This window comes from Alosa alosa, chromosome 20, assembly GCF_017589495.1.
Source record: "Alosa alosa isolate M-15738 ecotype Scorff River chromosome 20, AALO_Geno_1.1, whole genome shotgun sequence".
NCBI classification, from domain to species: domain Eukaryota; kingdom Metazoa; phylum Chordata; class Actinopteri; order Clupeiformes; family Clupeidae; genus Alosa; species Alosa alosa.
The window spans coordinates 8,189,825-8,205,302 of NC_063208.1; the positions used below are offsets into that span (position 1 = coordinate 8,189,825).

At 47.9% G+C, this 15,478-nt stretch overlaps 1 protein-coding gene across 1 annotated transcript in view; it reads right to left on the reverse strand.

Moving 5' to 3' along the window:
* Window positions 1–5,129: 5,129 nt before the first annotated feature.
* Window positions 5,130–15,478, reverse strand: part of chrna11 (cholinergic receptor, nicotinic, alpha 11) — a 43,407-nt gene continuing 33,058 nt past the window's right edge. The window contains exons 8-11 of the mRNA XM_048229508.1: window positions 13,415–13,501; window positions 11,607–11,716; window positions 6,816–7,238; window positions 5,130–6,740 (exon numbers count right to left, since the gene is read on the reverse strand). Of these exons, the coding sequence (XP_048085465.1) occupies window positions 6,315–6,740; window positions 6,816–7,238; window positions 11,607–11,716; window positions 13,415–13,501 (1,046 nt within the window). The 3' untranslated portion in view covers window positions 5,130–6,314. The remainder of the gene's footprint in view (window positions 6,741–6,815; window positions 7,239–11,606; window positions 11,717–13,414; window positions 13,502–15,478) is intronic.

Here is a 15,478-nt window from a genome sequence, read left to right on the forward strand (position 1 = left end):
ATCTCTCTCTCTCCCTTGCTCTTGTAGCTCATCTTCACTCTCTTCTTTCTTCCATCTGAGTGAACACAGTAAATCTGAGAGGAGAGTGCCAACGCTGCACATTTAAAATGCAGGCAAGAGAGAGAGAGAGAGAGAGAGAGGAGAGGGGGAGGGAGAGAGAGAGAGAGAGAATTACACCATCGGACGAGTGGACGGTTGGCACACACACACACACACACACACACACACACACGCACACAGGTACTCCATTGACACAGTGACTGATTGGCACAGTGAACCTACAGCAAAGACCTGGATGCCAGAGGGTCTGATTGACATGGCTCAGCAAGCTAAATCCACAGCTGAACACACACACACTGACAGATGGTGGTTATGATTGTGTGTGTGTGCGTGCACAACTGTGCAGTTATGTGTGTATGTGTGATGCAGCTATAGTGTGTGTGTATTTATGTGTGCACACAGCTCAACTACTGTGTGTGTGTGTGTGTGTGTGTGTGTGTGTGTGTGTTTATGTGTTTATATGTGCACACAACTCAACTACAGTGTGTGTGTTTGTTTGTATGTGTGTGTGCGTGCATCCGTGTATGTGTTTAGGTGTTGGCCAGCCATGCTTAGGCTGATTATCTGTCACCTGGCGCAGCCGTGGCCTACTGGTTAGGGCTTTGGGCTTGTAACCGAAGGGTTGCCGGTTCGATCCCCGACCAGTAGGAAAAATGTGGGCGGGGGAAGTGGTTGAGCACTGCTCTCCTATATGCCCACATCCTAGGCACCTAACCCCTCACTGCTCCCGAGCACCGCTGTAGCAGGCAGCTCACTGCGTCGGGATTAGTTTGTGCTTCACCTCACTGTGTGTTCACTGTGTGCTGTGTGTGTTTCACTAATTCACGGATTGGGATAAATGCAGAGACCAAATTTCCCTCAGGGGATCAAAAGAGTATATGTTATACTTATATTTATACCTGTCATTTTGGTAAGGCCTACTCTCCACACATTCCTTCTGTTTATTGATTGCTCAGCTATATTTGATGGCATAATATATTCTAAGCTAGTTAATTTTGTTTTGCATTTGTTTTTGCATTTGTCATGTCCAGTTCCTCTATTTCTGAACTTTGTAGAAGGCACCATCACTAGCATCTTAAGTGCACAATGCAAAGTGTTGTGCCAAATGCCAACTAGCATTCTATAGAATTCTATAACTAGTATTCTATAGCATTCTATAACGTGCATTCTATAGCATTCTATAGCATTCTATAACTAGTATTCTAAAGCATTCTATAACTTGCATTCTATAGCATTCTATAACGTCGCCTTCCTGGTGGTTGCATGGATTATGCTTAACATTTGGTCATTGTATGCTACTGTGTTAAGTGTCCGCCTGGTATCTGTTGGTCCATTTTAGTAGTGTGGCTATGTGTATTTGCCAGTGAGTGCTATGGGGTAATTGGGTTGGTAATAGTCTGGCGGGAATACATGTGATACATTTTTTGTTTGTGCTGGGGGACTGTGCTCGGTGATGTGTTTGGTAACTGTGGGTAATGAACACAAAAAGTGTTTTTTTTTTGTGTGTGTTTGTGTGTTGGCCAGCAGGAGGTATCAGTGGGGTTATGTGTATTAGTGGTGTGTGTGTGTGGTTGGTGAATGTGTGGCAGTGCAGTGCTAGGTGGAGCTGTTGTGTGTGTGTGTGTGTGTGTGTGTGTGTGTGTGTGTGTGTGGTGATTGTGCGGCTGTGCAGTATGACTGTGTGCTGTGAGCTCGTTGATGATGGAGGCTAGCTGGAGCTGCTGTATGTGTGTTAGTGGTGTGTGTGTGTGTGTGTGAGCTCGTTGATGATGGAGGCTAGCTGGAGCTGCTGTATGTGTGTTAGTGGTGTGTGTGTGTGTGTGTGTGTGAGCTCGTTGATGATGGAGGCTAGCTGGAGCTGCTGTATGTGTGTTAGTGGTGTGTGTGTGTGTGTGTGTGTGAGCTCGTTGATGATGGAGGCTAGCTGGAGCTGCTGTATGTGTGTTAGTGGTGTGTGTGTGTGTGTGTGAGCTCGTTGATGATGGAGGCTAGCTGGAGCCGCTGCGCTTTACTGTACGCACACTGCTGGCTGGCTGCAGCCATAAATCGCCCCAGTCAGAGACACTGCCCCCTCTCTCCACCATTAACTCTCTCTCTCCCTCCTCCTTTCTCTCATCCCTTTCCCTCTCTCTCTCCCTCCTCCTCTCTCTCCTCCATTTCTCTCTCTCTCTCCCTCCTCCTCTCTCTCATCCCTTTCCCTCTCTCCTCCTCTCTCATCCCTTTTCCCTTTCTCCTCCTCCCTGTCTCTCCCTCCTCCTCTCTCTCTCTCATCCCTCTGTCCTCATCATGCACTCCTCTTTCCCTAAATGTGGGATCAATTAAAGGCACGTCAGCAGTTTCCCCATCAGTCTCTCCCTATTCCCTTCTCACTTCCTATTTTCTTTTTACCCCGCGCTCTCTCTCTCTCTCTCTCTCTCTCTCTCTCTCTCTCAATCAGCCTTTTATCGCTCTCTCCCTCCCTCTCTCTCTCTCTCTCTCTTCTCTCTCTCTCTCTCTCTCTCAATCAGCCTTTATCGCTCGCTCTCTCTCTCTCTCTCTCTCTCTCTCTCTCTCTCCCTCTCTCTCTCTCCCTCTCTCTCTCTCTCTCTCTCTCAATCAGCCTTTATCGCTCGCTCTCTCCGGATCTGTCGTTCTCTCTCTCTTTTTTTCACTCTCTGCCTCTGTCTTTTTTTCTCACAAAGAGCAGCTGATTAATGACTTGCGAATGAAGAGAGCGTTGAAACAGTATAAAAGAATATTTTATTTAAGACTCAGATGACATCAACTGTTGAACGCGTGTGTCTTTCAGTATGTCTGTCTGTGTGTGTGTGTGTGTGTGTGTGTGTGTGTGTGTGTGTGTGTGTGTGTGTGTGTGTGTGTGTGTGTCTGTCTGTGTGTGTGTGTGTGTGTGTGTGTGTGTGTGTGTGTGTGTGTGTGTGTGTGTGTGTGTGTGTGTGTGTGCAAAAGGGAAACTAGGGAGACAGGAGTCATTTGGCCCTGTTGTCACTCAAATCAGTCTCAGGTCTGCGTTGTGTTTTGCTTAGCGTCTCCGCTGTGTCTGTTAGCAGCGCGGCTCTGTCCAACAGCAGATGATAAAGAAACATTCTCGCACACAAATATTGACATCCAAGTTCCAACAATATGGAACAGCTCCTGGGAGGGAAACAGAAACGAGAGAAAAACAAGAGAAAAGGATAAAGAGAGAGAGAGAGTAGAGTTCTACCAGCAGAACAGAGAGAGAGAGAGAGAGAGAGAGAGAGAGAGAGATCAAAGAGAGGGGGCCGTAACATAGCAACATTGGCCTCAGAACACGGTTCACATGAGCAGTTTGACATGTACACACACGGTGCCATATTTCCTGTGAGACACACACACACATATATACACTGACACACTGAGGACTGTTCATCACACACACACACACACACACACACACACATATATACACTGACACACTGAGGACTGTTCATCACACACATACACACACACACACACACACATATATACACTGACACACTGAGGACTGTTCATCACACACACACACACACATATATACACTGACACACTGAGGACTGTTCATCACACAAACACACACACACACACACATATATACACAGACACACTGAGGACTGTTCATCACACACACACACACACACACACACACTCACACACACATATATACACTGACACACTGAGGACTGTTCATCACACACACACACACACACACACACTCACACACACATGCCTTACTGAAAGACAGAGCAATATTGATGTTGCATTAATGCATATCCCAGCGCAGCCCTCCCAGTTCATTTGGTGATGCTCGTGGGTAATTAGACACAGTGTGAGGAGAGCACATCCAGCACGTGAACTCTGATGCGGGGCCACGCCCTCCCCAGAGATGGGACAAGAAGACACGTCTACAGACAGATGACAGCCAATCAGGCTCCATCGACCAAGCCCATCAAAAATCATCCCATGACCAAAAAGGAAGTGTTTTGAGGGGGGGGGGCAATTGGCATTCAATAGGTCACGCGGGAGTGGAGTGGGTTCATCAGTGTGTGTGTGTGTGTGTGTGTGTTATTGTTCCCATTCAAGTGGAGCTCCATACCAATCAGTGGACTGGCCCGTGCAGCCAGAACAGATGAAAAGGATCAGTATATTGACCGCCGGTCGAAGGCGGGGTGGTAGGGTAAGAGGCGGATGACAGGCGACAGGAATCAAGGAGATCGATTTACTGAGATCCGCTTTTCGTCGTTTGGTTGTAAGACGAACTAATTGGCCCACTCTTCTGTGCAGCGTCTGGGGTGGGGTGGGGGTGGAGAAGAGGCAGTGGTCAGTCAGTGTTTGTGGATTCGGCCCCTTCCTTCTCTAATTAGTCATGGACGGGAGTCCCATACTTGTCCTGCTTTCACCGCACAGAGAGAGACAGGAGACAGGAAAGACAGGATAGAGAGAGCCAGAGAGGGAGGGAGAGAGTGAGGGAGCGAGGGAGGGGAGAGTGGGGTGTTGTCCAACACTGAGACCACCACGGATTTTAAAGCCATCACAGGCAATTACCAAATGGCTCCAGAACTCATTGTAATTGTGTTCACACAGCTTTGAGCATGTCTAGGGAAAGGGAAGTGACATCATAATGGACATGAGCTGGCCTCCTTCAGCCATTCTGTGCTACGGATGGGGGGAGAATGTGTGACATCATCAAAAGGATGTTTTGGTGCGCTATGTCTGCTGTTCCTCTAGCCCCCGCCTCCTCTCTCTCTCTCTCTCTCTCTGCCTCTCTCTCTCTCTCTCTCTCTCTCTGCCCTCTCTCACTCCCTCTCTCTCTCTCTCTCCCTCTCTCTCTCTCTGCCCTCTCTCTCCCTCTCTCTCTCTCCCTCTCTCTGATGTTCTGTGATGGATGCCACCATCACTCTGTATTTGGATGGGTCCTGCTTTCTTATCCATCTCCCAGCGTGGCCCAATCTCCCCCACGCCAGTAAATGTTGCTGACTTTTGCCTCCTGCTTTCACGTATTTATCTGTCTCTGTCCAGCCCCTGCTCCTCCAAAAGCCTCTCTCCGTGCCCCCACAGCCCTGGCCTCCCTCTATCTCTTCTCCATCTCTGTTCCCATCTCATTCATCTCTCCGTTCTCATTCATCTCTCCCCTCTCTTTCTTCTGTTATCTCTCCATCCATCCTTATCGTTGTCCAGGTGGGAGACATGCTCAGCCTCATTTGCCCTCTTTCCTCTGTCTGCTCTGTGTGTGTGTGTGTGTGTGTGCGCGTGCGTGCGTGCGTGCGTGCGTGCGTGTGTGTGTGTGTGTGTCCCCAATCGATACCACCCACTGTCGTACATGTCGTATGGACATCTCTGTTAGCCCCAATGCTCCCATTCATCCAGCCATTGTACCCTCTCTCTTTCTCTCTCTGTCTCTCTGTCTGTCTTTCTGTTCTGCTCTCTCTCTCTCTCTCTCTGTTTTTCTATTCCTCTCTTTCTTCCCTCTATCTTTCTCTCTCTCTCTCTGTCCTACTCTTGTTTGTGCGTCTCTCTCTGACTTCTGCTTTCTTCAGCCCAAGCTAAACACTGCTCCCTCTCTGCTTTAGCAAAAGCAGCCGCATGATTTGTGGTTTCTAACTTTAATGATGATGACAATGAAGATGATGATGATAGTGATCTTAAGATGATGATGGTGATGATGGTGATGATGATGATGATGATGATGGTAATAATGGCCCTGGGGTTTCCCACTCCATTTCGCAAGGCTTAATAGAATGATAATTCTTGAGTCATTGAACACATCCATCCGTCTGAGTGCAAACAAAGGCTGGTCAGTAGAAGAGTGTCTGTAGTCATTATATGTGTGTGTGTGTGTGGTGTGTGTGTGTGTGTGTGTGTGTGTGTGTGTTGTGTTACTGTAAAAACCGAATGGCTAATGTCACAGAGCACAGACAGTGAGAACCACTCACAAGTGCTCCACGCTCTGCTCTGCTCCTCTCTCCTCGTCTGTTGGCGGACATCAGAGCGTTAGAGTTCATCATAGCAGAGCTCCGCATGGACTGACCTACAGCAGGACCTCCTCAAGCCCTTCTCCTCCTGTGGTTTCAGAAGATGGCTTTTGCACTATGCTAGCCTCCGTGTCTGTCGTGTACCATTACAGCCTGTAGCCCCCGTACTCCTTTGTATTTGCCCCTTTGTCCTTCCTCTTGTTCTACTCCTCCTCTTCCTCCTCTTCCTCCCCCTCCCCCTGCGTCTCGTTCCCCACTTGCCTCTTCCTGTTTGTCCGTCGTCTGTCTTCAGATGAAGTCCTTGGAAACGGCCTCCACGAAGTTGGGCGCGGACATGAGGATGGAGATGGTGCAGATGATGTTGAAGACGCTGAAGGCCACCAGGCAGAGGCGGTCGATGACCGCGCCGGCGAACTTCCACTGGTCTGCCACGCTCTCGTTCTCGTCCTGCGTGCGGAAGTGGTCGGCCATGTAGCGCACCTCGTCCAGGATGGCCTGCAGCTGGGGGTCGCCGCCGGCGCCGCTGGCCCCCGAGCACGAGCAGCCCCCTCCCCCTGCCCCCCCGCCTCCGCCCACCCCGCTGCTGGACGCACTGCTAGCGCAGCCGGGGGTCTCCAGGCTCGGCGCGGCCGCCGGGGGGCCACAGAACTGCGAGGGGAGATGCGGAGGTGGGCTGGCCGCCGTGTTGTTGTTGTTGCCCCCCGGGGCGGCGCTCTGGGGGACCCCCCCTCCTCCGCCACCGCCGCCGCCACCCACGGTGGTCCCAGCGCTCCCCCCACCACCTCCGACCCGCGGCCCGGTGGGGACCCCGCCCCTGGCGAGGGGCTCAGTGAGCGGGGGGGAGGAGGCTGGGTCGTCCAGGCTGGGGAAGCCGATGTAGAGCAGGCCGGCGTTGTTGTTGGTGCTGTTCTGGGCATGCATGTGCGACGGCGCCCCCACTAGGAGGTTCTGGGGGTGCAGCGGCAGGAGCGGGTGCGGGGAGTGGTGGTGGTGGTGGTGGAGCGTGTGGTTGTGGTTGTGCTGGTGGTGGTGTAGGTCGGCGGCGGTGGCCGAGAGGCTGGGCGCCGCCGCGTTGGGCAGGCTGCCGCTCTGGGAGCCCGAGGAGCAGCGGCGGAGGTGGGGGGCACACGGCGGGCGCTCGATGTCGTCGCCCTCGCCCGGACGCTTCATACGCAGGAACCACGCCACCCACTGCAGCAGCACCAGCTGCACCTGAGAGAGAGAGGGAGAGGGGGAGAGAGAGGAAATAAAAAAGAAAGGAAGAAAGAAAGAAAGAAGAAAGAAAGAAAGAAAGGAAGAAAGACATATCAATTACATATTATTTCTTAAGCGCCACAACATGAATATGTCTCAGGGCGCTTTACAGGCCCAGCTTGAACAAGAGACAGCAATAGAGACGATTAGAGACAAATGAAAGAATGATGACAGGATGAAAGACAGAGAGAAACCAAGACACGGTGAGACAGACGGCTATATAAAGTTTAATGTGAAAGGTGTGAGCCATTGTAAATGTAGTTAGATTATTAGCATACACGCCACATTTCATTTCAGCACTTTGTCCTTCCCATAATTAACTGGCTCATTTTACCTCATGACTAATGTGAGTTACATACATTCTCATTTGGCTGCCACTGTCATTGATCATCCATTACTGTTTATTTAGTTTACACGGCACACACCAGCACATGTTTAATATGTTTGAGACTATTTCACTGATTAGGCTGGCATGCCAGAAAGGCATTATGAAATTAAGCCCCCAACCATGGGGGAGGAGGCGTCATCACTGAACTACTGTGTTATCACACCCCCTGCTGCTCTGAGGTCAGACACCACTCTTAGCAGCTAATTGGTTACAATGTTGTTGTACTGTAATAACGTCTGCTGAGAGAGATATGGGAAATGTGCTTCCTAGTTTGCACCTTGTGGCGTAATGACAGTTTGATGTGCCATAAACCAACAATACAACAACATGATGGTGTGAAACATTACTTAAGGGCGAATTTGGAAGATGGGCTCAGATCAGTTTTTGCAAACCTAGTCTTCTCTTGGTGACAGAGATGAGAAAACCTGGCTTCAGATAGTAATCAAGTCTGCTATCAAGTCTGTTGCCTCCATTCACTTAACCAGCTTTTCCTAATTGGCACAACTCTTCAGCCAGGTACACAAGCTAATTAGTAAAATCACTGGTTATACTTTATTATACTACTAGCCATAATTAACTAACGTTTCCATTGGACCCCAAAAAGGTCAAGCCATTCAGCGACGAGAGGGGATGACGCTAGTTTTGAAATTGAAAGTGGCCGTGATAAACTGAATTAACAATGTGTAAATGTATTTACAGCAAAGGTACGCCTACATACGTTGTTTCCTGACTGCCGATGCTGTTTATTGTCCATTTGTAAAGTTAAGGCAAAGTAGGAGTAACATTACGAATCCCTGATGTGATTGGTTAGGCTGTAAATGCTATATCTTCGCCTGTCACCATGCTAGTGTTGGAAATAGTAAGTTCCCAGACTCTATTCACAAAGTGAATGAGTTTGGTTTTAACCAGGCTAGCTGTTATAGCCAATGAAATGCAGTTGACATTGCAGGTAGAATATGGCTGTGTATACAATAGAGATTAATAATGTACAGTGTACAGTTGGATAAATACAGGTTTTCCAAATGACATGTCTACAGAGATAAATATATGTAATATATACGTACAGTATATTGCACAGGTTTATGGGCAGGCTATACAATATTAAAAATTTATAAATATAAAATATATATATATATATATAAATATAATGTATAGTAGGTTGTTGTATTTGGTTCTTAACAGTTGTATGCCACCCCAGAGAGGAAAGGGTTCATTTCAAGGTTATTTAACAGGGCAGTAATGAATAACAGTTCTCCCTGCTGCTCGCCAAGTGTCAGTGGCCAGTGTAATGATGAGATGAGCCAGTATGCAGGCTCTCCACTCTACAGGCACTTCAGCACCATGGACAGCGGCAGCAGGAAAGACACAGCTGGGGGCCTATCAAAGGACCACACCACCAGGGTTAAATATGATGTCTGTCATGTGTGGTCTGTTGGAAACATACAAAACAGCCTTTTATGATCAACAGTAACCTTAGTCTAGTTTAAACCTAAAACCTTACAAACTTAGTCTTCTCTGAGTCTTCAAGAAAATATGTAACAGTGATTTATTGGACTTTTGCCAGAGGATGGGTGGTGGATTATGTCCTGTTGCAACATCCTTAAACACAATAAAATAATGAATGAAACCAGAAATCACCAGAAAGAGTGCATTTTCTCCCAAACAAATGTTACATCATCTCATTACTGTGTCTCTGACGAAGCACTTTTTCACCATATGATCTAATTTGGCACACAGACAGTAGTTGTTCCAAATATGATACGACACAGCAAGTGTTGGTAGCAGGGGTAATGCTAGATCATTTGGGCCCTATGACAGACAATAACTCTGGGCCCCCTGATAATATAGTATATTTGATATATAATATATAGTATTATTGAGGGGGCTCTCTGGGGGCCCTGATATATAATATATAGTATTATTGAGGGGCTCTCTGGGGGCCCTGATAATATAGTATATTTGATATATAATATATAGTATTATTGAGGGGGCTCTCTGGGCCCCCTGATAATATAGTATATTTGATATATAATATATAGTATTATTGAGGGGGCTCTCTGGGGGCCCTGATAATATAGTATATTTGATATATAATATATAGTATTATTGAGGGGGCTTTCTGGGGCCCCTGTCAGTGCTGGGCCCTTAGAATCATCCTAACCCTCTGAGCTGGGTCTCGCTGGTCTGTTAAAGTGAGCAGGGGAAGGGTTCTGAGGTTAAGCTGGGTCTCGCTGGTCTGTTAAAGTGAGCAGGGGAAGGGTTCTGAGGCTGAGCTGGGTCTCGCTGGAACGGCTCAGCAGCTGGGAATATGGACCTGACTCAGGTAAAAGCCTATGTCTAATCCTTCACACAAGCCCTCATAGGTATACTGACATGCTGTGGTGATGAAACATTGCAATTAAATGAGACCTTTTAGGACACAGCAGGTGGGTGACAACCGTGTTTCTCTGGTATGCCTCTGTGTGTGTGTGTATGTGTGTGTGCGCGTGTGTGTGTGTGTGCGTTTGTGAGAGAGAGAGAGAGAGAGAGCGCTCACAATAAATAGATAAATAGAGGAAAAAAGAAACTTTGAGCTGAAATGTGAGACAACTACTCTCACTGTGTGTGCTAAGCTTAAACGTTCCTTTAAAAAATATGAAAGATCGCAGAAGTTCAGAACATCATCAGTGCTTTTTCAGCCAGACAAGCTCCAGGGCCTCCTCAATTCTCCCCAAACGCTCGTCACACTTAGCACAGTTAGCAAGCAACTCATGCATGTGTTTATATCCCTCCTTTTCGTTTCCCGTGTGACTAGGCTGCTGGTAAATCATGTCCTCACTCCGGAAGGCACGCTGCCCTCAAACTTTCAGAGTGTAAGTGCTGATTACACAGCAAATTGGCTGGCCTAATCAGCTGAGATTGCATTCGATGTACATCCCCCCAGGCTCCAGTGTACACACAACTCAACCCCAGGCAGAGGTGAGTAAACACGTCTTAAGAGGGCACTGAGGTGGAGAGAATTTATATTCATTATTAATCACAGTTTTATTGCCTATCTGTGAACAGGTTGTAAAGACACCTTAAAGAAAGCCCAGCTTTCTTGCTTTTCTTATAACAGGCTGTATGCTGTTTTCCCAAAATTAATTTATCGGTGTAGGCTGTAATGTTCATGTGCCACAGAAAACTGATGCTAAAGTACATTGACACATGACAATAGGTGGTCCTGACCAAGCAGTAACATGTGGGAGTTATGACTGAGACACAGTTAATGTGTAATGAGTAAGGCAAACAACACCAATGTGTAAGTGCGGTGTAAGCTTTAAGTAAGGTGTAAGGAAGAAACAATAATCCAGGTCTCTAACCAACCTAAGACAGAATCAGATTTGATATTCCTTCCTGTAAGGGAGGGATAGTTGAGGGCCTGACCTTCAAAAGATGGGAGACATCTGGTAGAGGTGCTCAGTTTGAGAGGAAAATACGTGATACAATGGGACTTCACATGACTGCAATACTAAAGAGGCCATAGTTGTTCAAGTATCGACATCAAGGCCTCGTCCTTTCCTTGTGACATAAAGAGCAGACTATGGGCTGCACTGTGCTGTGAGAACAAAACCAAGTGCTTGTATTTGCTCACTGAAAATGTCACAGAACTATTTTGATGAGCTGGATAGAATGGCAAAAGCGACAGCCCCAAGAGCCCCTAGAAACTACCAGCTGGGTCGTAGAAAAATGACCCAACTAAATGGCCGAATATCCGCTGGCATTTTTTACTTAGCTTCAGTTGTCCTTGCACTTGTTTTCACCAGTTGTCCTAAACCAGCAGTGACTGCGATGCAGCAATACCAATAGTATATCAAAACTTAAATAATCTCATATTTCACTGTAACACAAATGAGAAATGTCACCAAACTGGGAGTGATAGAGAGACGTGTAGCGAGTGAAGGAGAGAGGGGCCTTACCCACTTGGGCATGGTGCCTCCAGTCGGGTCATGATGGTGATACTGCAGAACCACCGTGGTAGCGATGACTGACATCCCCACAATGATCATTATACTGGCAAAGTACTGCCCTGAGGGAGAGAGAGAGAGAGAGAGAGAGAGAGAGAGAGGGAGAGAGAGAGAAAAAAGAGGGGGGGGGAGAGAGGGGGGAAAACAGAGAGAGAGAAAGAGAGAGGGAGAGAAAGAGAGAGAGGGGGAAGAGAGAGAGAGAGAGGGGGGAGAAAGGGGAGAAAGGGTGGGGAAAGAGTTAGAGAGGGGGGTGAAGGGATAAAAGGAGGGAAAAAGAGAGAGAGATGGATGTGAGTCTTTATCACTTCATCCTCCACTCAGTAAACCTATATTGCCAGTTAGAGGCAGTAAGGCTGATTGACTGAAATCACATTGACAGCTCTGGAAACAGATAGAGAGAAAGAGGAGGAGAGAAAGGGAGAGTGACAGGGAGAGAGAGAGAGACACACAGGGAGAGATAGAGAAAGAGAGAGAGGGGGAGAGAGAGAGAGAGATGCTTCTGTGCATCCAGTCAAGCGAAAAGAATTCTGCCCAAGTGTAGGGTGTGGGTGGTGGTGTAGGGTGTGGGTGGTGATGTGGGTGGTGGTGGTGATGTTGGTGGTGGTGTGGGTGTGGGTGTGGGTGGTGGTGTAGGGTGTGGGTGGTGATGTGGGTGGTGTGGGTGTGGGTGGTGGTGTGGGTGTGGGTGGTGGTGTGGGTGTGGGTGTGGGTGGTGGTGTGGGTGTGGGTGTGGGTGGTGGTGTGTGGTGGTGTGGGTGTGGGTGGTGGTGTGGGTGTGGGTGGTTCTGCGCTGCGCTGTTGGGCGGTGCAGATGTTCAGATAAAAACCAACAGGGCAAAAGGTGATTCATTAAAACTCAACACCAGATGGCCCCGGCCTGCCCCGTGCCGTGACTCCACATCCTTCTGCCCAAGGACCCGAGACAGCCGAGGTGGCCAAGACGGTGCCTGAATTGTTGATTATCAAATTCATGCCTTGGCTCTCTTTGCCTCTGTCCTGTTTCTTCCCATCTCATCTACACCTGTACACATTTACGATGACACGACGCACTTAAAGAGCTTTATTCTCTCCCTGTCCATGCCTACCCCACCCCCTGCTCTCTTTTCCACACACACACACACACACACACACACACACACACACACACACACACAAATCTGACAAATGCCTCATTCTCTCGCCCTGTTTCAATCTCTTTGTCTCAAATAGGCTGTCTGTCTCTCTCTCTCTCTCTCTCTCTATATATATATATGGAGACAAGACATGGTGGGAAGGAGAAAGAGTGAAAGAGAGAGAGAAAGTGTGTGATAGAGTGAAAAAAAAATTATATATATATATATTTCACTCTCTCCTTCCCACCATGTCTTGTCTCCAGCTAGCAGCATTCAGGATTTATTCAGCCCAATTACATTTAAACTCGAGCAGAGCAGATGGTTCTGGTCGCCAGAGCCTGACCAAAAATGTGGAGCCGACGCAAAATGGGGGACAATTTATTCCGAGGGCTAATGACCTCTCTCTCTCACACACATATACACACACAAACACACACACACACAAACTCACACACACACAAACACACACAAACACACACACAAACACACACACACAACCTGCCTGTTCTGGGGTCCCAGCTATTCAAAAATACACTCACACAATACAATCAACCCCCTCTCTCTCACATGCGCGTGCACGCACACACACACACACACACACACACACACACACACACACACACACACACACACACAGTGTTAACTCACCTATTAAAGGAATGGAGTCTGAAGTGGCTGGCATAATCTCTGCCACCAAGAGCATGAAGACGGTCAGGGAGAGAAGGACAGTGATACCTGAGAGAAGAAGACCAAAACAAGCAAATGACCAAGAGGAGAGTTTCAGTGCCCTCTCTCAGTGCAAGAGGAGAGTTTCAGTGCCCTCTCTCAGTGCAAGAGGAGAGTTTCAGTGCCCTCTCTCAGTGCAAGAGGAGTTTCAGTGCCCTCTCTCAGTGCATTTGTATTCATATCGTGTCCCACACTGGTTTGGACAGTGAAGTGGAGATTTTGGTGTGCTCAAATGATAGCAAAGAATGCTGAGACAGCAGGGTAGTCTATGTTGCCTTCTTGCCACAGCTCTGTAACCAGGGGCAGCAGTAATGCCTTCTAGTTCTTTAAAAAATGGCTTATCATTAACAAACAGGCGCTTAGACATGATGAATGGCCATTTCTGTGCCCCTGGTTTGATCTAAACCCGACTTCAACAAGTTAACATATCCTCAGAACTTGCTGATGTAGAACAAACATGGGGTACGGGCCCTTGGGGTAATTTAGCGGGATGGGGTTTGATTAAACTTGATTTCGCTCAGAGCTACCAGATGATGTAGTACACCACAAAGTCAATCGCAAATGGGCCATTCCTCTTCCCCCCCCCCCCCCAAACGCCTGCGGTCCTCTCCATCTTCTCTTTTTCTTCCTCTCTTTCTTCCCCCCCCCCCCAAGCCCTCGGTCCTCTCCATCTTCTTTTTTTTCTTCCTCTTTCTTTCCCCCCCCACCCCAAACGCCTGCGGTCCTCTCCATCTTCTCTTTTTCTTCCTCTCTTTCTTCCTCTCCTCCACCCACCCCAAACGCCTGCGGTCCTCTCCATCTTCTCTTTTTCTTCCTCTCTTTCTTCCCCCCCCCCAAAGCGCCCTGCGGTCCTCTCCATCTTCTCTTTTTCTTCCTCTCTTTCTTCCTCTCCATCTTCTCTTTTTCTTCCTCTCTTTCTTCCTCTCCTCCATCCGTCTCCTCCATTCACCCTCTATAACTCACCTTCAGTGTTAAGCTCCGGTTACGTTGGAATTACCAGGTGGCATCAGAAGTGTCCCACAACCAGATGCTGCTGGAGCAAAGCCTTTGGCTTAAGCCCTGCAGATTAATGTCCTTTTCACCACCACAGACGAAGATTAGGAAATATGTGCCTCTAAATGTGACTACCGATAATAAATGCCCCTTAAAGACCTTTCCAGGCTTGAATCATTTGCCCCTCTCAGCGTCAGTAAACACCCGGTCACGGAGGGAAGATTACAGCAGCTCTTAAGAGACAGTCTCTACAACTTCCACTTTTCAATAAAGAATCTATTTCCTCAACCTCTATTAGTTCCTTCGATTAACCTGTGCAACATTGCGCTTACACTGGCCTACTGTGTCAACTGACAGTTATTTACATTGGCATTTGTTCAGTCCAAACATTGGGGCCGTTGGCATGGAAACAGCTGTTATAGACGACTGCTTGGATTTCACTGTTGCGGAGTGCGGAGGTGGCCGCGTAGCCTCTCTCTCTCTCTCTCTCTCTCTCTCTCTCTCCTGACCCTGATGAAACACCATCTGGAGTTTAGAAGCGAGTGTTGTTGTTTTTTAAAGTGGGCGTTGTACAAACATCGCACAAGCAACAATCCTTTTAAGCCAATATTGCAAACGCCTACAGTACATTGGCAGAACCCTGGCCCAAGCAATAGCGCTTACAGGAATGCCTTGACCTCAAGCATGGCCCTTCTGCTATAGATGATGTGAGGAATGTCCTTTCATTCTGTCCTTCGGCCAAAAGATGTCAAACTTAATTCCCTTTAGTCCTTTAATTGAGCCCCAAGGCTTTGTTCTGTCGATAGATTAATTAGCCACATAACTGTGGACTAATGCATTAACCTTGCGCGCCACTGTACTGAGATCAGTATAAGCTCATCAGCATAACCGCACTGTCAGTCACCCAGAGATTTCTAAAGTTCCCTAATGCCTTGCTTACTTTTTCTCACTATCGCAGACTTTTCCTGGCTGATTTCGTGGCCTTGCCGTCTT